Source organism: Heloderma suspectum, chromosome 2, assembly GCF_057233095.1.
Source record: "Heloderma suspectum isolate Gila_16-S chromosome 2, 16-S_ref, whole genome shotgun sequence".
Taxonomy (NCBI): domain Eukaryota; kingdom Metazoa; phylum Chordata; class Lepidosauria; order Squamata; family Helodermatidae; genus Heloderma; species Heloderma suspectum.
In genome coordinates, this window is record NC_139459.1 from 330,592,709 (window position 1) to 330,614,198 (window position 21,490).

Consider the following 21,490-nt stretch of genomic DNA (forward strand, 5'->3'; position numbering starts at 1 on the left):
CTTTTAAGTCTGCTGGAGAAAAAGCAACAGCATCTCACTGCATCTTCATTGTGGCATAAGCTTTTATAGACTTAAGAGTTCACTTCATCATACATCTGACAGAGTGGACTCTACTCCATGAAATTTTAGGCCATAAAACAATGTTAGTCTTTAAGGTGCTATAGCATTCTTTTTTATATTTATTCTAACACTTTAAGTGGACAATTGATAATATACCCTAATGGAACTCCAAAAATGAAAGTGGCCTTCAAATCAATTACTCAAGCCAAGCTTAAGAATCAAACCATAAGTTAGCCTTGTCAAAGAACTGTCAGTCTAACATTTCTTAAGCAGTGTCCTAGAGTAAAAAGCCCATAACTGAATATCCCTACACTAGTAGAAATCAACGCAGAGAAACACAATTACTATGTTTGGAACTTTTGGAAAGTTAAATGATACTTTTACTGGCCTCCATTTTTTAAAAAAAAGTTTCCACCCTTCACACTGTTTGCCACCCACTAATATGGTTCCTTATAAACCTGTCAATGGTAAACATTTCTAGAAGCTACACAGGTACCTGCAAGGAATGTCCTATGTATAGCTGGAATTCAGGAATTCTAGTCTTCAGCAGCTTGATACATTTTTCAAAAATGTTTTCTTCAGCACTAAAACCTGGTCTGTCATTTCCCTCATCACCAAAACAATTTGTCCAGCCTTCTAATTTTCCTAAAGCTTGTGGCCGATAAAGATGAAAATGGAATTGTGACAGAAAGAGAGAAGAGGTGTGTGACTATATTAAAGTACTACAAAGCAAAATGGCCTTCATGACCCTTTACAGAGACAACCGTATGCAACCAGCTTGATTGATAACTGGCAAATAGAGGGAGAAAACGTGGAGGCAGTGGCAGACTTTGTATTCCTAGGCGCAAAGATTACTGCAGACGCTGACTGCAGCCAGGAAATCAGAAGACGTTTACTTCTTGGGAGGAGAGCAATGACAAACCTTGATAAAATAGTGAAGAGCAGAGACATCACACTGACAACAAACCACCTAACAAATCACACTGACACCACCAATCCCATCTAATTATCCCAAATGTACAAGGCTAAAATAGCAAATGGCTATGGCACCAGGTTATTTATTTTATATTCCAGCTTTCTGCCAAAAAACGGTGCTTCTATAGAGAACCTACTTTCTTTCTTTGGGATCTGAAGTTAGAATCAAAATGCAAACAAGCCATGACTACTGATTAAATTTAAAATAGGAGAGCTTTGAAAACTTTTGATCTGATCCTAAAACGTCTTCCACACATCACAGGTACTTTTCCACTGAAAGCCCTATTAGCCAAATCTGTTATAATGACCACATCCATATTGTCTACATCTGGCACAGTATAAAAACACTGGTTAGACAATCCTCATTAAGATAATAATGTGACCCACTAGGGCAACCATTGTATTTTACAGCACCTTTCCAAGGACTATGGCATATGGCAGGTTGTGTGAAGTTGTGGCAGTGTTTTAGGGTAGAAGCACCCTTACTGGACTCAAATTACCTGGGGCGGATTCACATGGCTAGTCATTGCAATCGACTATGCCATAATAATGTAACAAGCTTGACACAGCTTTCCTTTATGGGGAGAATTTCCACCGCATAAAAATACTTAAGTCTGTGAGAAAACACACATGGTAAAAGTTTCAAACTGTCAGGCTACTATCACATCTGCAATAACCATATGAAAAATTTGATTAGAATCTGTCCTTAGAAACATCACTATTAGAGTTCAATTGTTTCAGTTATCCAAAAATAACCAGTGCTTACTTCACTTCAGTCTTTGGCTTTCAGGGCCAAGGATCTAATTAGAGAGACACATACTGAAAGTAAAAAGGGCCCTCTTGTAATTAGGCCTCTCTGTTACTATGCTTCTCCTTGGTTTAACCAATGGGAACAATTCACTTCAATCGTTCGGTGACATGAGATAGCAGGAGATGCAGGTTAAACACCCTAAAAAGGATTGGTGATTCAGGCTAAGAATTCTGAAAATTATCAGCCACAACTATCACTCACTTCATTCAGCAGGGGCACTCTGAGTAGAGCCTCTGACACAGTTCTTAAAGTTTGGGTAGGTATATTTCGGAGAAGGTAATTTTTTAGGTAACCTGGTCCCAAGCTGTTTAGGCTTAAAATGTTAAAAACAGCACTTTAAAATTGGGTTTGGAAACAGATCAGAAGCCAGTACAACTGTTTCATGACTGGTGTGATGTGCCCATACAGCCAGTTCCAGTTAGTAATTTCGCTGCTGCATTTTATAAGCTCTACTATATGTTATAGAATTTTTACAGGCAGTAAACGTTAACTTGTAATAATTCTCTCATATGTGTCTCCAATCTGATGAAAGAATAAAAAGCCTTGATTCCATGATTCCTTGTAAGCATGGAGCTGCCCTGCCCACAAGGACTTTTCCATTCACTTCAACAGAGAGGACAGCTTCATGTGGGCAGTCCTGGCCCTTTCATTTTCGGTGAAGGAAAAGGAAGTGGTGCTTAAACAGGAATTTCATATGCATGCTGGATTGTATATGTGGCTCCAGATTGCGGCATGAGTATTACCAATGGAGAAAATAAACTGATTTACAAATAAAATACTTCTAGGCATTAACCAAATGCTTTGACTTCAGGCACACATCATTACAAATTTTTGATAGCGTGCTTTGCCTATATAGAATTCTTTCAACATCCAAGCTGTTTCAGGTCACCATTACTATGCTGTTTCTCTGTGTCTCCGCCAATTCAAGACACTCTTATTCAAGGACTAACTTTGTTCTTATTAATTTATGACAAGCAAATTTAAGTTGAATGCTTTGTTTAGAAAAAAAAATTCTAAGGATTTCAGGTGTAAAGCATGCACGTTAAAATTACAAAAAGGTCACATCTAAATTTTGGACTTCATTATGGTCATTAATGCCACTAGTTTAATATGTGCATCCAAAATGTTCGAAGTTATTTGGACACCACTTGCATGCGGATGGCAAATGCCAAGCCATAGCTCCAACATAGATACCCTGGTGCCTTCTAGATGTTTTGGACTATGACTCCCATAAATCCTAGCCAGCATAACTAATGGTCAGGGATTATGAAATTTCTAGTCCAAACATCCAAAAGGCACCAGGTTACCCTCACCTGTCATAAATGATAGACTTATTCTTATTGGATGGAACTCACTTTATCTATACCATTCATTACACAAGTTCTTTTTTTAACTTCACAAAAATATAACTGACAAACAAAATTTTGATACAGCAGTTCCTGACATGATTCCTAGAGTGACCAAGAGCCCTGTACACTCAATTCCAAATGTTTCAGAATCACAAACCAACCTCTCAAAAACTATAAAATGCAGTATTGGCTCTTTTATAATTGTCTTTCTGAAATCAGAGCTGTTAGAACACAGTCATTTCTCCCCCTGCAAATGTGAGGATTATCTTGAAAAATGACAGGAAGAGTAATAATTTTCACAACTTGAGGTCCAAGGTCAAACTTTGTGGGCAGTGTTGGTAAACAGGGAACACTTACTGGCATTTAATTGTACCTGCATTTTGAAAACATATGTGAGTGTTTAGCTCCTGTATTTAATTCTGCACTTGCTGCTATTTTAAACTCTCTGTTCTGGGAATCCTCAACTCCCATGAAAGAATGCAATACCTTGAAATACCTTTGCCCCATATTAGAGCAGTACCCAAATATCCTGCCAACGCTTTCTAGCTAAAGAGGAAAACATGCTAGCCAATCACTGGAAAATGGTATTGTATATGACATTCTACTTCCAATCAAAATGTGACTTCAACTAACTTAACTAAAAATAAGGCTTCAGACATATTACACGCTACCTTTTTAAAGTAAAACATAATGTTAAAGGTATGGCAAGAACACAGTACGGAAAAATAAATCATCCACTGTATTATTCGATGAAAATGTACAAACCAAGTTCTTCTACTGCTGTTTATATTCCACCAAGGCAACATCAGCATTATTTAATTGAAAGGAGACAAATGTCACTACTTTAGAAAAATCAAAGTTGTATAAAACTAAATCAAATCAATGCATTCTAATTCAATAGTATCTGCTTAAGTCTTGGCATTATCCCAATACCAGAAATAAGCCATGAAATGCCACTGAAGTGTTTAAAAACATACATTATTTTGATGGTGCAGCGGTGGATATGTTGCATATGTGATGTAGTTGTCATTTGAATGGGTACTCCAATCTGACTTTGCTAACAAAACTAGTATCTGTACTATTAATCCAATGGTTAATCTAGCAAGATCTCACAGAAAATAATATTCTAAATCCCTACCCAGGAAGGTGATCCATTGTGCACCAATTTTTAATTTCCTAAATTTATACAAATTGCAACCTCATAAAAGGTAACTGCAACACCATTTGATAAAATTACATGTGCCAAACAAAATTTAGCCATTTTTTTTAAAAAAAGAGATAGCATATACCACTGAGTTAGGCCAATAAAATCCTTAGCAGCTATGTCAGGTATAGTTTCCTACACAAAGTTGAAGCGTGTGCAGAAAACTGTAACCAAAATAGTGAACAGAAGATCAGGTATATATGGAAGGAGCCTCTGTTCAAAACAACTGTGTGAGCCAGAAAAACATGAACATACTGACGGGCCCATTCAAGCAAACAAACAGCCTTCCTATCCACCCCATGTGACTGTTTGTGATCACGCATTTTTCAACTACTATGATTATGAAAACAATCATTAAAACATAAGAGCAGCCATGCTAGATCTGACCAATGGTCCATCTAGTCCAGCATCCTTCCCCACCACAGTAGCCAACTAGATGTCTCTGGGAAGCCCACAAGCAAGTCATGGGGGCAAGAACACTCTCCTGTTGTTGTTCCCGGGTAAATGGTATTCAGAGGCATGCTGCCTCTGAACCTGGAGGTGACATATAGCCATCATGACTAGTCATTATTGACAAACTCTCACCATAAATGTTCCAAATCCCCATTTAAAAGCTATCTGAGCTAGTAGACATCACATCTTATGGTGGAAAATTCCATAAATTAATTATGTACTGTGTGAAGCAGTACACCCTTTTGTCAATCCTGAATCTCCTGGCAATCAGTTTCACTTGATCCTGAGTCCAAGTATTAAGAGGGAGAAAAAGTTTGCCCTATCCACTTTCTCCACACCATTCATAATGACATAAACCTTAATTATGCCCCCTTATTCAATTTCCTTCTAAACTAAAAAGCCCCGATCATTGTAGACAAGTAAGGACGGCTGGGGGGCGGGGGGGTCATGATTAAGATGTATATCTTTATGCATGGTGTGAAGAAACAGAAAGGCAGGGACTTGCACTGCATCACACCAGCTCTCTTACAGAGATAACTAGGACTGCCCCTCACCCCCAAGATACTAATGGTTCTCCACAGGGATGTGTGTATGTGCTGTGGATTCACTACAATCATGGGGTGGGCAGGCCTCTTTTTATCCTTTTAAGTCAAATGAACATAAACACAGAGTTATAACGTAAAATAACTTCTGCAGAATCAAAGCCTGTGTATTGACACTGTGAGTACACAGGAACAATGTCTACATTTCAAAAGTATGAATTGTTTTGGGTTGGTACGTTATGCCCAAAGTTTGTAAAAGGAATCTAGTTGCCCAGTCCCATCCTACCAAATTTCTTTTGTCAAAGGAAAAAGATAACAGAACTGCTGTAAGCCAATTGTTAGCTTTTGTGCATATTATATGTACTTGTTAATAACTGTTTTGTTTACACACAATTATTATGTAACTACTTAACTTTGTAAAGCAGCTATTATTGTAGGGGACAGAGGTAACCTTACTGTTTAATGTATTAAAGCAAGCCTAGACCACTCTTTAAAGCTTTGCCAAGGATCATGAGATACTTGAAGCAAAACTGAGCCAACTTGTCAATTTCAGGTCCAATTCTTGTAACTCTTTTGTATAGATTCACACTTACATTCAAGACATACTTATTATTGGTTATTGGAGTCTACCTTTTGGCCTCAATCAGATTCCCAATATCTTTACTGGGATCAAGACACACATCTTCATGAAATTCCTGCATTAGATATAAGGTATAGCATGAGTAACAGAAGAATTAGCCCTCACAGGCCTGTTGGGTTTGTCTCTGCTGTAACCTGCTGTAATTGTTGTGAACCGCCCAGAGAGTTTTGGCTTTTAGATGATATAGAAATGTAATAAATAAATAATCTATCAAAATGGAAAGCAACTATTCGGAAAATTTGGTATTCCTTTTGTTGATACTTGATCTCTATTTGAAGTGTCAGTTCAGTGTCAAAGACAACCTTGAGCCTAGCCCTCAGCCCCCTAAAACACCAGCAACACATACTTATTATAGGCACACCCTCTTTTGTACAAGACTAGTAAAGTTGTATCTGATAATTAAAATATTTTAGGGAGCAATCCCATGGTCCCAGGAGAGTGTCTAAGGGACAGTAAGATTCTTTAGATTTCTCTCTCCAAGGCTGTAGACACTGCTATGACCCCAAAAAGGGGACTCCAGTATCTGATACCTCCTCCCACCCCCTCGCAGCTGCAGCAGAAAGAACCACGCTGGCTGCTTTCCAAGGTCACAAATGCTGCCTTGTATAGGTCTGTAAGGGGGCGTTTCAGTGGGCGGTGTGGAGAGGGGAGAGGCCAGGATATGCTCTGTCTTTTGGCCTCTCCAGCCCCAGTCCTGTCCTCTCGAGATGGGCTCAGAGGCCCATCTAGAGAGAAAAAAACCCATGGAGGATGGAGGGGCAAAATCACTTCCATCGCTCCTCAGAGTTTGGAAGCTTCCGGCTCACAAGGGCGCAACACATAGGATTGTGCCCTTAATGGATTAAAACTATTTATTTTTAAAAGGACATATATAAGGCTTTTTTCCTTTGGATATGGATAAATACTGAATGCCATGCCCCACGCACAAAATAGGAAAGATACTGATTTCTTGTTGGGAAAGGAATATACAAGCCATTGATCTGGACAGAGTGTTTTATCCAGGAGAATCAATATGTGGCTTATCCTGAACTCTACTGAAATTGTTTAAAAATGCAAATATTTTAGTAGATACAAAATTGTCAAAGTTGTGAAACCATTTCAACCTGGCTCCAGGCCTGGTTATGGGACAGAGGCTGTTTTGGTTGCCTTATACACCAGGAACTGGACAGTGGAAGTGTGCCCCTTTTGTTCTGCAGGATCTATTGGAAGCTTTCAATACCATCAACCATGGTATTGAAAGACGTCATCCTTTGGAGACGTCTGTCTGAGGTGGGACTGGGAGGCACTATTATACAGTGGCTCTGGTACTTCTTGGAGGGGTGATCTCAGAAGGAAATGCTGGGGGATTCCTGTTCAACACCGTGCTGTTGGCCCGTGGTGTCCCTCATGTTTCCACCTTATCCCCCATGCTATTTAACAAAGGCATGAAACTGCTGGAAGAGATTATCCAGAGTTTTGTGATTTAGTGCCACCAGTATGCTGATGACACCCAACTCTATCTCTCCTTTCCAGCTAAATCCAAGGAAGCTGTTCTGGTTCTAAATCAGTGCCTGATGTCAGTACTAGACTGGATGAGGGTAAACAAACTGAAGCTTAATCCAGACAAGACAGAGGTGCTTTTGGTCAGTCGAAAGGCAGATCAGGGAATAGGGATTCACCCTATGCTGGATGGAGTTACAACTCCCCCTGAAGACTAAGGCTCACAGTCTGGGTGTACTCTTGGACTCAACCCTGAACCTGGATGCCCAGGTCCCAGTGTGGGCCAGGAGTGCATTTGCACAGCTGAGGCTAATGCACTAACTGTGCCTGTTACTAAAGATGTTTGATCTGGCCATGCATGCCGTAGTTACATCCCATTTGGACTACTATAACACAGTCTATGCCGGGCTTCCTTCGAAAACTGTTCAGAAACTTCAGCTGGTCCAGAATGCTGCAGCCAGACTACTGACCAGGGTCGGTTACAGGGAGCATGTGACCCCCTTGTTAAAGCAGCGTCATTGGCTACCAGTTTGTTTCCAGGTAGAATTCAAAGTGCTGGTTATGACCTATAAAGCCCTATATGGCTTGGGACCAGGCTACCTGAAAGATCGCCTTCCTGCATATGAGCCTGCCTGGTTCTTAAGATCTTCTGGGGAGGCTCGTCTTTCGAGACCACTGCCTTCAGAGGTGTTTGGTGAACCAAGAGAGGGCCTTTTTGGTGGCTGCTCCCAGGCTGTGAAACTCTCTCCCAAGGGAGGCTAGGTTCACGCCCTACTCTGCTGCCCTTCCACTGGCAGGCAAAGACCATTTCATTCAAGAAGGCCTTTGGCCTGTAAGTGGGTCTGTTGGGTTGGGTGCTCTTTTTATTTTTTATTCTGTAGTTGTTAGATTTTTATTGTATTTAATGTATTGTTTTAATCCATTTAATTGTGCATGTAAGCTGCCTTGTGCCATATTTTGGTAGAAAGGCGGGGTACAAATCAAATAAATAAACAGTACTTCAAACATACTAAATAGTAAAGTTATATCCATAATCTATTTTGTATCTTTAGTTTGGAGGAGGAGTGGGAAGAAATACCAACAAGGTAACAAGTGTAAGGTTATAGTTCAGGCATATTAAGAGATTGTCCAATTATAATGATGTACCCTTTAACTTAAAAACAAGCTTCTAATAAAAATTAATGTTATGCATATATTTAAAACAGGGTTTATGTTATCTCAGTTCTACTCATTTTTGCAAGCATAGCTTTTATCTTCATTATGTTCTTGGACTTTACCTGCCCTTAACTGAGAAAGGAAAAAATGCCTACCATGTCATCAAAATGAGATAGTACAGTAAGAAATTACCATCCTGTAATCTCTTTCCTTCTTTCTCCAACGAGGAATAAAGATTTCAAGTAGCATCTCAAAAGGTCAACATTTTCCCACACAGGTTTACAGGGCAGCTATTGCCCTCATATCCTGCTTGTAGGTTTCCCGTAGGCACTTAGTTGGCAACTGTGAGAAACCGGATGCTGGATTGGTTAGGACTTTGGTCTGATCCAGCAAGGTTCCTCTTGTGTTCTTATTAGGCCTGTTCCTTTCCTCCTACAAAGCAAGGCAAACAACTGGCTCCAAGACACCATCAGCTGATACCCCTTTTTAGGATTCCATTTACTAACAGTTATAACATCCACTAAAAACTTTGGCCCTTCAAGAACTGTGCAGAGCCAACTTTGACCAGAAGGTGGGCAAGATTTGGGCCAGTGCAGCGTTTCAAATTAACATGTTCATATGGACACTGCATGGTAGCAGCCACTTGTATTTCATCTCATCTAAATTTCATCATAAAACTAAACAACATACTTAATTAATTTGAGTAATATGGAATGTATTTTTAATTTGTTTTACAAAATTAAGATGTATGGAAATGGTTTTGGACAGAAACTAGATGCTGGGCCTGCAATAATCTCTAAAAGTTCATTAGAGGTTTGGAACAACTTGGGGTTGCAAATTCAGGCCTATACAAGACTCTGCTTGAGCATCTATACATTTCCTTAGCTGCCTTATGAAGGGGGAGACCTCTCCACATCAGGCTTACCTTCTCTACAGAGTCGCATAGCTTCTCGGTTTTTCCCATATTCCTTGAAGCTTTCTTCCAAGGCTGCTCCTATGTGACCATAACAGACAAAAGAAAAACTTTAGTTTATGAAGTTCTTGTGGAGTGGTGGCTACACAGCAAATGATATGCTATTTTTTTTCTACCTTAATCCAAAACATTCACTGCACAAATGGATATAAAATACACTTGTCAGGAAACTCTACAATACAACCTCTCTTTCCCATAATTCACATGTACAAAGGGATGTGAAGTCATTTGATAGACAAAACAGATTCAAGGTACAAAGAGCATCTATTCAAATGTAACAGAAGCTTAATCTTTTCCCTTCAGATAAAATTACTACTGTAGCAAGCTGATATGATAAAAGATGACTGTTTAGGACAGTTTAGGGCCTGTAAATGGTTTAGGACCCAAATACTTGAATGAGTGCCTCTCCCTATACCATGCTGCCTGTGTCAGATGAGGCTTTTCTGTCAGATGAGGCTTTCCTATGTATACCCTTGTCAGGAAAAGTTTGTTACCCTGTAACAAGGGACAGTCTTCTTTGTGGTAGCACCCCACCTTTGGAATGTCCTCCCCTCAAGAGGTCAACTGGCACTAAAGCATTTCAGCACCAGGTAGAGACTTATTTGCCCATGCATTTTCAAGTTTGTTTATGATTTTAGTCTGTTCTGCTGCTTTTTTTTTTAGCTGCTCATTTATTTTAGGATGACATTTTATCATGTATTATGTTTTAGCATAATTAATTCTATTGATGCCTTTTACACTGCCTTGAAATATTTGTATTAATTGTGGTCTAAAAATAATTTTAATAAATAAAATCATAAACAGTGCACCACAAACACAGAAGATACAAATGTGTCATTCAATATGTAGATGAATTGCACACACCTGTATACACAGTATTCTGGAACACTTCCTATATTCGAATTTTCATTCAAAAGCATTCCCTGAAAGTCAGTCCCCAAAATATCATCTTTGTCATAGAAATGACTTGTGGAAACACACCACTGAACACATAATGGCTGCGCTCAGACATCACGCTAAACCACATAGTCCCCGCACTTCTTCCAGCTCTTCCTCAAGTTTGGAAGGTTTCACTTATTCTTTAAGTTAATGCCACTTCATGCGCCATCTCAACCAAGAACTGTGGTTAGTTTAAATAAGCTGGCTCTGAAAAACATGGTATAGCCATATTAATATTAACTACAGTTTGTTGCTTCAGATGACACAATTGACCATGGATAACTAAAATCAAAAGTGAAAGGAGAAGAGGGAGGGGAGTGTGTGAACCCAGGAAGCTCAACTTATTTAAATCATGCTAAAGCATGCCTAGCATAACCTCCAAACGCAGTCATTGTAACATATGAAAAAGCAACAACCATATCCACTAATAAGTCATATTAAACACTTTTAGATCCTCAGCTTAGAAATAGTTAGAAGTCTGTTGCTTGATATGATTCTTTTTGAGTGTGGTGTGGCAAGAGGGTCCAAACGACTTCAAGAAGCACACCTGTAAACAAAAGGTGAGGAGCCATGGCTCAGTGGTAGAGCACATGCTTTGCATGCAGAAGGTCCCAAGTCTGACCTCTGGAACCTCTGGGTAGGGCAGGAAAAACACCTGCCTGAAACCCTGGAGAGCCAGTCACTGCTTGTCAGTGTCTACAATACTGGGCTAGATAGACCAATGGTCTGAGTCAGTGTAAGAAAGCTTCCTATGTTCCTAACAATTGTACCATAGGATGTGGCCCCAATAGAAACAACGAGCGTACAAGTATGCAACTGCTCTCTTGGTTGCCTAGGAAAATGAGGTGCAGAACCGGAGATCAATAAAAGGGGTGGGGAGTATACCTGTGCCTAAAGATTAGAGAGTACCCTGTCACAGAGAGATCTAGGATTACCTACATATAGATAAACCTTGGATACTAGCAAGAGTATGGAGTTGGACCAGGATGAACCCGGTATCTTCCTGGACACCCTCCACCCACATCACAGAGTCTGGGATAGACACTTGTCCCTGGAATGCGGGAGGTAGACAAGAGCTTGAGCACCTCCCTCCCCTGCAGGCGACAAGCGGGGTTCACCCCTTTGCTGCTGGGCACGACCCCTCCCCTAACTTCCCCTCCCCCACGAAGGAGGGACTCTCACCGTCGTTCCCGTGAAGTTTAGCAGCATCGACCCAATGGCTCCAGGGTTGCCCCAGCATCGCCTCCGGGCTAGGCAAGGACCTGCGCTCCCCGACGGTCGCCATTGCCGCGCTGGTGGCGGGGGTCGTGGTGGCGGGGCCGAGGCCGCTCTCGCCTCCGCCGCCTCCTCCGTGCCGGGGCCGCCGCTGCTGCCTGCTGGCCGCCGCTCTGCGTTGCTCCCCTCTGACGTCAGCCACGGCCCGCGCCGACATTCTTTCCGCTGCTACAATGTAACGAGAAAAGTCATCAGGCTCTTTAAGGTGGCGCCGCCGCTTAAGGAAGCTCGGAGAGAATTCCCCACTTGTCGCCAGGCTGAACCGGGGCTGCCGCTACGGGCGCAGGGCAGGCCTCGCATCGCCTTTGTTTCCCATTAACCTCCCGGGCCAGCCGCTGCGAGTTAATCATTGGCACCGTCACGCTGAGCTCGGGAAGCGCACTAGCATTTCCCTGCTGCTGCGGCTGCTGCTATTGGGGGGTGGGGGAGGAGGGGAGGCACCGCGCGCGTCACCAACACGACCGTAGTCATCGGGGATCCCGACTCGATAGCCGAGATGCGAGGGTGCTTCTCAGGCTAGTCCGCTTCCAGGCTCAGGGAGAGCTCGTTTCGAGGGTGACATCAAAGCAGGCACACTTGGCTTCTTCCCGCCCCCTCTCCCGCACCAGACTTCGCGCAGTCCCGAACTTCAGTGAAAGGAAGTTGGTTATTTTCGGAGTCTCAGAAAGGTCCGGGCGCATCACAGCCGCCCCCGCCCCGTTCCTCTCAGAGACAGTCTTTTAAAGGAACAGAACAATCGCCCCCGCCTGCAGCCAGGAAGACCGTGCGACACCTCCCCCGGCCCCGCCGCCCAATTGTTTCGTTTTACAAACACGTAACCCAAATCTCCTCTGACACGGATATTCGCTCTTGCTCATCCCACGCCCTTTCTGTGTTGTTAGTTTGTCCCACTCAAGGCTACCTTAACACTAGACGCCTCCCTCCCACCTTAAAAGTTTTCACGTCAAGCACAGGAACGGAGGCTGAATAGGAAACAAGCAGGAAACTAACCCCATCTATGCAACTCATCGCCCGCCCCCATCGCCCTCGAGGACACCTTCCTTTCACAAATGTCATCCACCGATCTTGCCTTAAAAGGACTCATTTAATATTTAAATCGCTTCGCACCAACCCACCAATAGGGTGCAATAAACGCCGGCTTGCTTGTAAGAGTCGCACCGTTCTCCCAAAGCTGGGCTTTACATCTGTCAAAACCATGAATGAAGACCGAGACGGCCAAATCTCGGCGTCTGTCCCCCACCCCACCACCGGGTACTTGGGGTTAAAGGAAAGAAGCAGCAGCAAGAAAAATATTCTCCGTTTCTCGCAAATGAAATGCTTTAAAAGATGACCAGGAATAAATATATATATATATATATATATATATATTTTCGGAACTCTACTTAACCCTTTAATTGTCCTTTCTGCAACTGTACTTGCAACTCTGCAATACCACACATACATTAAACGATGATATTCTCAATATGAAAGCGAGAGCTGGTGACATTATCCCTTATATTAAGTATATACCAAGTATAAAACATGTATAACATTTAAGATGTTTTGCTTTTTTCTAGTTTTCAAAGAACTGGTTTTAACAGATGCAATTCTCTTCACAGTGGCATATTAATTTGCATGTTTAGCACTAGGTGCACAAATTTCCTTACTAAATGTTATTCTATCAGACTTTAAGTTGATCGTAAAATATCTTGGTATAAAAGAACTCAAGACATATGAATACTTGGTCATTCTAAAATGTCATGAAAGAAAGGGTGTGTTTGGGGGGTTGTGTGTGCACATGCACACGCTGCATATTAAGAGTGTACTCAGGTGGTTTGAGTGCCTTTTGCAAATGAAACAGGGCCACCCACAAATAAAGTAACAGCTTCTACGTAAGGGATTCCCTAGGCATGCAGAAATATATAGGTTTGTAAATCAAAAGTAAAGGGTGCAGTGGAGAACAAAATAGCCAAATGCCAGGAGCTATGGAATGTTGAAATGTCAGGTGAAAGAGAAAAACAGAAAAGTGGAAGAGTGGGGAGGGAATTCACCTAACAGCTTATCATATCCTAGAGGAGGGCATGGGTTGCTGTCTGGATCACTGTCAAGACCATTCCTCTTTGGGGATGGAGAAACACTGCAACATTTTGTTGTAGATCCCACTTGTATTTTAGAAAAATGTGCACGTGCATGTCTTAAAGCATTTAGATGTCTACTGAGTATGCTAAGATTCACACATCCTGAATCCTAACAAGATTCCCTTTTTATATTTAAAATGTGCCTTTTAACCTCTGGGTTGTTCAAATTTAGCATGTATAAGTAAATTCAAGTAGCAAATTTAAAATGATATTCTTATAAATGGAGATCTAGCCTATTCAGTTCCAAAACAACGTAAACATTTAATGTCAGTTATGGCTTAATTACAAAAACTGTCTTCATATACTAAGAGCTAGAAAAATGAGATGGAAGATATTATCCAACACCAAGCAACATGCACTGATTATTCTGTATTTCAAAACCATGTCTCAGTGTGCTTTACCTTACATGCAGAATAAGCAAACTCTTTAAGGGTGCAATCCTAGAACCATAGAAACCGAAGGGGCGTACAAGACCATCGAGTCCAACCCCCTGCTCAGTTCAGGAAGCCTGATTCCCACGCAGTCTCCCATCCAAGTACTAACCCGGACTGACCCTGCTTAGCTTCTGAGATCAGATGAGATCAGGCACATCCAGCCCTTTGCTCATATTCCCCACATTCCCCAATCAACCATGCTGGCTGGGGATTGCTGGAAGTTGTAGGACTTTTTCTGTCTAAACATGCATAGGATTGTGTCCTAAGACTATCTATATACCCTGCTGTATTTGTGAAAGTGAACTCCTAATGTATTCTAAAAATGTTAGTAATTATTAGACAAGAAAGATGAGCTGGCACATCTATCTGATTTTTCTTGCTGGGTTCTGGTTGAATCCATGATCTCAAACATCTTGGCATCACAAACAGTTGCACTGCATGATTTGAGAGATGCATCACCAAATCTTCTATGGAAATGCAAATAATCCTAGCCTACATGCACCCTGCAGATCACCTCTGATTGATTAGCACCTCTAAAAACATTACCACTAAGTCTGGGATGGCACTCAATTAACCTGTTGTTATTTGATTACAGTCATGTGAAATATTCCATGAAATCCCAACATGAGGAGGCAGGACATCTATTACTCAACTGGAAAAACACCCCAAAATTTTGGGAGAAAAGTAGAAAAGATTTCATAAAGACCACTCTAAAATCTCTTTATTGGGTTGGATCCAGATTTACATCACCTCTTTCCCATAGCAGCCCCTCCAGCCTCCTGAAAATGTGAGAATCAGGAGATCCTGATGAACATGGGTGACCTGTGGGGGCAGTGTATGTGTGTGTGGGGGAGAATAGGATCCCAAAAAATCAGGTGGAGCAGCATTACACAAGCACAGCCCTTCCTCTTACAGAAGATCAGCTTCGTCCTGCAGCAGGAAAATTCTGGATCCAACCCCCCACCCATCAGCCAAATGTTAATATAAAGTTATTAAATCAGGAAAATATTTGCTGCTCCGTGTATGAATTGAAAAGCAGCTTTCGACCCGACCTTAAGTATACCTACTTGGAAGAAAACCCATTGATTTCAGTGGAACTTACTTAGGTATGTTTTTAAGAATAAAACCATGCAGGCTGATCCTACACAGGTTCACTCAGAACAAAGTTCCACTGAATTCAATGGGTCATACAGCCCAATCCTGTCAATATTTACTGAGAAACAAGTATATCTGTGTTTAGTGAGGCTACTATCAAATGTGCATAGGATTGCAACCTTAATGGCACAAGAATAAAAACTGAATCTTTCCATGTATATTCTTTTGCAACAAAAGTACAGAAGGCTGTATGCTAGCCCTTTGTACGAACAGTGTTTTATCTAGACTGGAAAAAAGTCTTCCTGGCAAGACTGGAAAGATATTCATTGCCAGTTTTTCTACTGGCAGCTGACAGGCTTTTAATATTACACACCCCAAATGCTCTTAACAGACAGCTGGCAAAATTCCACACTTATTGAATGATCATTGACAGTGAATTATACAAAACAAAGATTATGGATTAAATAATGCTAAATACTGCTGGAGTATTTCAGATAATGTAGAACAGTCATGAGATTTTTCTTTTTCAAGAACAATATAGCAATATTTGACAGGGTAAAACAACTAGACAGGAAAACATAGCAAACTTGTTATAGGGTATACAGTTATTAGTCATTGCAAGGATCAATTTAACTAAAACTGCATTAATCTGTAAAGTAGATTCACCAGCCCATGGCAGAAATTTAGAATTCAATCTGAAGAGTGAATTCACTAGCATCAAAACTTTTTTTAATGAAAGCTCCTAAGGCCATCCTGAGGGCCTAAAAGCAAAAAGTGAATGGGAGATTTGGGGTTTGTCAGGTACCATGTGGCATTCACATAGGACAGCTTGTTACATGGATCACTTGCACAGCATTGAGAGTCATCATGCATTACCATATGTTCCTAGGGCTCCAACTGATTGCAGCAATCCACATGGCAAATAGCTCTACATGTTAAAGCTGCTGTGTTGAACAGAAACCATGCAGAGGCTATTTCTAGCATCATTCACATGATGATTACAAAGCATAGACTTTGTCACTTTACAGTATGTTCATTGTTTGTATAGGTTCAAGAGGTTTTAAATGTTTGGGGTTAAGTTAAAAATATTTGCTAGTTCATGATTTAATTAAGACGCTAGAAGTCCACTATCACATTTTTATTTGTATTTATTTGTGGCATTTATATACCACTGAACATCACAAAATCTCTCAGTGCGATTATTCAACCACTGTAGACTTTGTATTGTTCAAATCTCATGGTAGGAAGGCAATTATGAAATTGCTTAAGTTTAACAAATTTTGTTAATTCCAGGTCTCCACTGGCACTCAGTTGCCACCTAGAGGCTCTTCAGCTCTATCTTGACAGTCAAGCAAATAAGAGAATGCCATCAAGAGAATCAGAGCAGGCGGAGTGGTTAGGGAACAAGGAGGAAGATGCCTAAAGTTCAAACAATATCCGAACATGTAGTTTCCACAATCACTTGCAAACACCACTCACATGTTCTAAGTCAGGGGTGGGGAACCTCTCTCAGCCTGAGGGCCAAACTGCATTTTGGAGAAGCTCTTGGGGGCCACATTCCAGTGGTGGGTGGGGTGGCAAAAGGGGACAGGGCCAAAGGCAAAATGGGTGGGGACAATAACACCAAAAATACCAGCATATTTTAGCTTAATGCTCTTACTACCAGTAACTAAGCCTGAGAAGAGGCATTTCAACCTTTTCGAATCAGAGATACAACTGCACAAAAGTTGGGAAATCACTAAATATCTAGTGGTTTGGGGAAAGGGTATGTGGCTACCTTTGGAAACCTGGAGGGTTGGACTAGAACCTCAGGTGGGCCAGATTTGGCCCCCAGGCCTGCGCTTCCCCATCCCGGATCTAAGTAGACTACATATCCTGGAATGCTCTGGTTATTCAGCTGTCATTTATTATGTAGGCCAGAGATATTTGGGCTCATGAAGCACATTGACTTGTACTTGGAAATACGGGGGGGGGGGGGGAGTACCATTGCCATTGTCTACTGTAAATGCTGCTCCTGCATATATGGAACAATACTACAGTACTTAGTGTAAAGTATAAATGTTTCAGAAAAGGATGCATCAAAGTAAATGTAAGAATGTTTCCAATCCAAGTAAATATTATGCATGATTAATGGACATGATGCAATGGGGCTTCTAAATTTCTTTATTAAATGGCATCTCATCATTGCGTCATTAAAAGCTATGTTCCTTTAGACAGGCACTTGAATAAGCAGACTTGTGTTGTTACGATACATAAATGGTTTGCCTGGATGCTGAAATGTGTCACTAAAGTATAGAATAAATCCTCACACAGCAAGGACACTATATTAAGCATTAAGATCAGCATCAGAGGCCCTACTCTGTAGTCCACTCGCAAGAGCCATTAGGCTTACAGGTACAAAGGATAGGGCTTTCTTGGTGGTAGCCCCACTCCTTTGGAACTCTCTCCCCAGAGAGATACATATACCTTCATCACTGCTAGCTTTTAAAAAAAGCACTGAAGAGACATTTATTCCAGTCTGCTTTTGGTGCTTAAAAATCATTACCAGCTGCTGCTGCTACTACTTCTGTGCATTAGTGTGTGTGCAGTTGTAATTTGTCTATTAATGTTTGTATAATATTGTAAGCCACCTTGTAAGGGCAGTGCTCCCTGAAAGGTGGGTTGCAAATCTTTTAAATAAATAAATACACCCAGTTTAACAGTCTAAAAAAAGAGATATTCACATGAATTCAGAATCAACGGGAGTTTTTTTCCCCTATTATTCCAACTATTTCCTATGTTCAGGTCTAAGTTCTGATGTTAATTAGCTGAAAAAGCACCATCCATGCACGAGCAGGCTTCGGAGAACCCAAGGTCTGCAGAAGTACAACAAACATTGAGAAAAAAAACTCTGAACGGGTGACCCCCAAACAGCTCAGTGAAGACTTCACATGCTCAGTGGTCAGAGTGCTGACTGAATATTGTGGGGGAAGAATGGAAAAGGCAGGTGTGAGGCAGAATGGAATGCAGTATTATGAAGGAGGACATGGCTGACCAACTGTAACATTGAAGAAGAGCACTGCACATTGCAATGTTTTGTTGCAGGTCCAACTTTGTGTGTTTTCCATATTACAGAAACATTTTCTATACAAATCTATCTAGAATACGGTAGTGTAACGCTTATTACTAGAGATCTACCAGACTGATTTTGCTCATTTTTTTGAAATGGAAGCTTCAGCAGTGTAGATGTGCAGAAAATTTAGAAAGTTCGAAAATGTTGAAAGCTTGAGCTTCAATTCCAAAACAGTATATTTATTTGCTCCACGCCAGTCTCCTATTGCTCTATAGTTCACTGCTGGTTTATTTGCTCCTGATCTGACATCACATGTGTTCAACTTGAAACTTAAATGCTAAATGAACTTTTTAAAAAGAACACGCCAAACAGCGCCTGATTTGACATCATCTGTTTTTGACCTCCATCCTCCTGCTTTCCTTTTTTCTATTTGGGTTTGTTTTTATTCATTTTGCTTCACAGGCAGGCTTCATGGGATGCTGCTAGGCCTCGGTGTGGTTGCTAGGGGCAACAGCCATGCTCCCCCTGCCCCTCAGATTGTTGTGTTTCGAACAGGGCAAATCAGAAAATGAGGGAGGGGCTGCTGCTGCTCTTCCCATGATGCCCTGCACGCAAATGTGTATTTGTGTGTGTGAGAGAGAGACGGGGTAGTGGGTGTGGCCACATGGCAGGAATGGGTGAGGCGCACGATGAGTGCCATATTGGATGGCTCTGGCTCAGGGCAGATGAGAGAAAGGGGCGGTTTTTTTCTTCTCTCCCCCCACCTCCAATCTCACCTTTTGTTTTTCAGGCCCAAGTGAAGGTGGGGGTAGGGCTTCTTCGGTGGGGGCTTGGAACACCCCCTTTCCCTGCAACGAAGTCTATGCTTTCATGTAATGGGAGGAGGTTCTTATTGGTAGGAGGGAGGCTAATTGTGTAGGTGAATAAGAGGGAGGGAAGTGGGTTGGAAGACCCCATTTACTATAGCTGGGGAGGGTTACTTTAATGTAGTGGGAAGAAGTTGTATTACTCAGGTGCTCATTGAAGCTGATGTGGGACATAATTGGAAAGTTGGGAGGGAGGAAGAGGGAGAGAAAGAAGGAAATGCCCCCTGAAAGTTGTTCCAGGTGCAAGGGAAATGGCTAAACATATTTTCATCCAATCATTCTCAGAGTATTAGTTCTAGCAGTGAGACGGACTTTACACTAGTAAAGAATATATTTTCCAGTGATAATGTTCATCACTGTAGAATACTGAGTCAGTAGAATACTGGTTGTTCTATATACTTCCTTTGGGTTTGCAGTGCTTTCTGTCATAAGGAACAATTTCTTTTCTAATAACATACTAATACTAAATATATATTTAAAAGCAGTATTCTTCCCAATAAAAAGGTTATTTCATTTCCCCCCATCCCAAACAACTACACTGACAAATTGTGTTCTTTACCTACTCTTACAACAGACTATTTTTTCAACCAGTTACTTTGCTTATACTACTTAGAGCGCAACAGAGAGCTCTAAGATTGGACAGAGGGCTCCGAAATTAGAGCCCTCTGTCTATCCTATGCCCTGCCAGCAGGATTTCGCCTCCTGTAACCAGGGTCCATAGAATTGCTCTGTTACTTATTTAACAAACAAAATTACTTGATTTAAATTTGTCTCATTTTACTTAATCAGTTAAAAGAATTTTAAAAGGCCTCAATTCTTTTAAATCAAGTGTTGTCCTGCAGAAAGTGAGCCAAGTCTCACAGGTAAAATAACCACCTAATTGCTGTCATCTCCCTAATGCAGTGAAAAAGTCAGGATGTTCAGACAATACAGAACATAATCTGGTGAAAGTGAAAATATTATCACAAATATAGGAATCCAAGTTTCCATTCGGTTTGGAAATCTTAAAGCAATTGAGCACTACAGTGAGCAAACCAAAGACTAACCAATTAACTGCAAGAAAATGGCTTTCAGAGTAGTAATGGCAGCAGAAAGTATAAGAATTAATTTCCTGATCATTGGGATTGACTTGCATGACCAAAGTGAATCACTCCTCTAGAACTGGAATTATAACAGCTATCTATAAATGAAATAAATAAATAAATAAACTCCTTGACTACGATGAGAATTATTATGTGGCAATTTAAAAGTGTCTTCAAGAATCTGCCCAGTAAAAATCAAGTTGAACTAATTGCAAAATAAATTATTTTTGAGAGAACAATCAGGTTAGCGTTAAGAAACAACATCCTAAAAGTTGCAATGTCCAGCTTGATGAAAAAGGATGTTTTTCATCACCAGTTGTTGGAAATAGCTGAAAAGTAGGTCACTTGACACAGTAATATTTCTGCTTCTATAGGGTGAAATGAGTCCTCTTTGGGGGTGGGGCTCAGTTAGCTTTATAAACATTTAAACATTCAAAGATTTAGGGTGCAATACTATGGGAATAGGCGTCCATGTCCGAACTCGGAGGTGACTGCCTATCCAATGCAGGGCAGGAGAAGCACAGAGGGGATCATTCCCTCCGCGCTTCTCCTGCCCTGCATGTGCGGCTAGACAGCGGATTTTGGCTGTTTAGCAGCAGGAAGGTGAAGTGGGGGAGGAGGCTGCCAGACGACACATAGGATGTGTCATACCGGCATTTTCACCTTCCCTGCCCCGGAATGCCTTGTTTTGGCTGCTCCACACTTCTCTTCTGCGTGCGGGGCTGTTCTGTGCTGCCTGCAAGGCAGCGCAAAAGCGGGGGAAGGTTGGTTCTCTGGGGGCCGACCTTGGAGCATGAGCTACGAGGTCAGTTCCCGGAAAACCAGATATCCTATGGCCGTCTAGCCGCTGACTAGTGACCATAGGATTGCTCCCTTAATAGGGTAACTTGTGTCTCTTTATTTTCAGCACAACATTAGTGAAATAAAACCCTGTTAATACTTGTAAAACAAATCTTGTACATTTCCTTTAGAATATTAACATTAATGCC

The 21,490-nt window shown here is 41.3% G+C and overlaps 1 protein-coding gene across 6 annotated transcripts in view; it reads right to left on the reverse strand.

Annotated features, from left to right (window-relative positions):
- ATXN7 (ataxin 7) overlaps window positions 1–21,490 on the reverse strand; it is a 151,847-nt gene that overhangs the window by 84,279 nt on the left and 46,078 nt on the right. For 4 of the 6 annotated variants that reach the window (XM_084840475.1, XM_084840471.1, XM_084840470.1 and 1 more), the window contains exons 3-4: window positions 11,763–12,023; window positions 9,594–9,662 (exon numbers count right to left, since the gene is read on the reverse strand). In XM_084840475.1, the coding sequence (XP_084696601.1) occupies window positions 9,594–9,662; window positions 11,763–12,012 (319 nt within the window). In that variant the 5' untranslated portion in view covers window positions 12,013–12,023. Of the gene's footprint in view, window positions 1–9,593; window positions 9,663–11,762; window positions 12,024–12,312; window positions 12,489–21,490 lie in introns of those variants that run through there. The other 2 variants (XM_084840472.1, XM_084840473.1) reach the window with 2 other exon arrangements.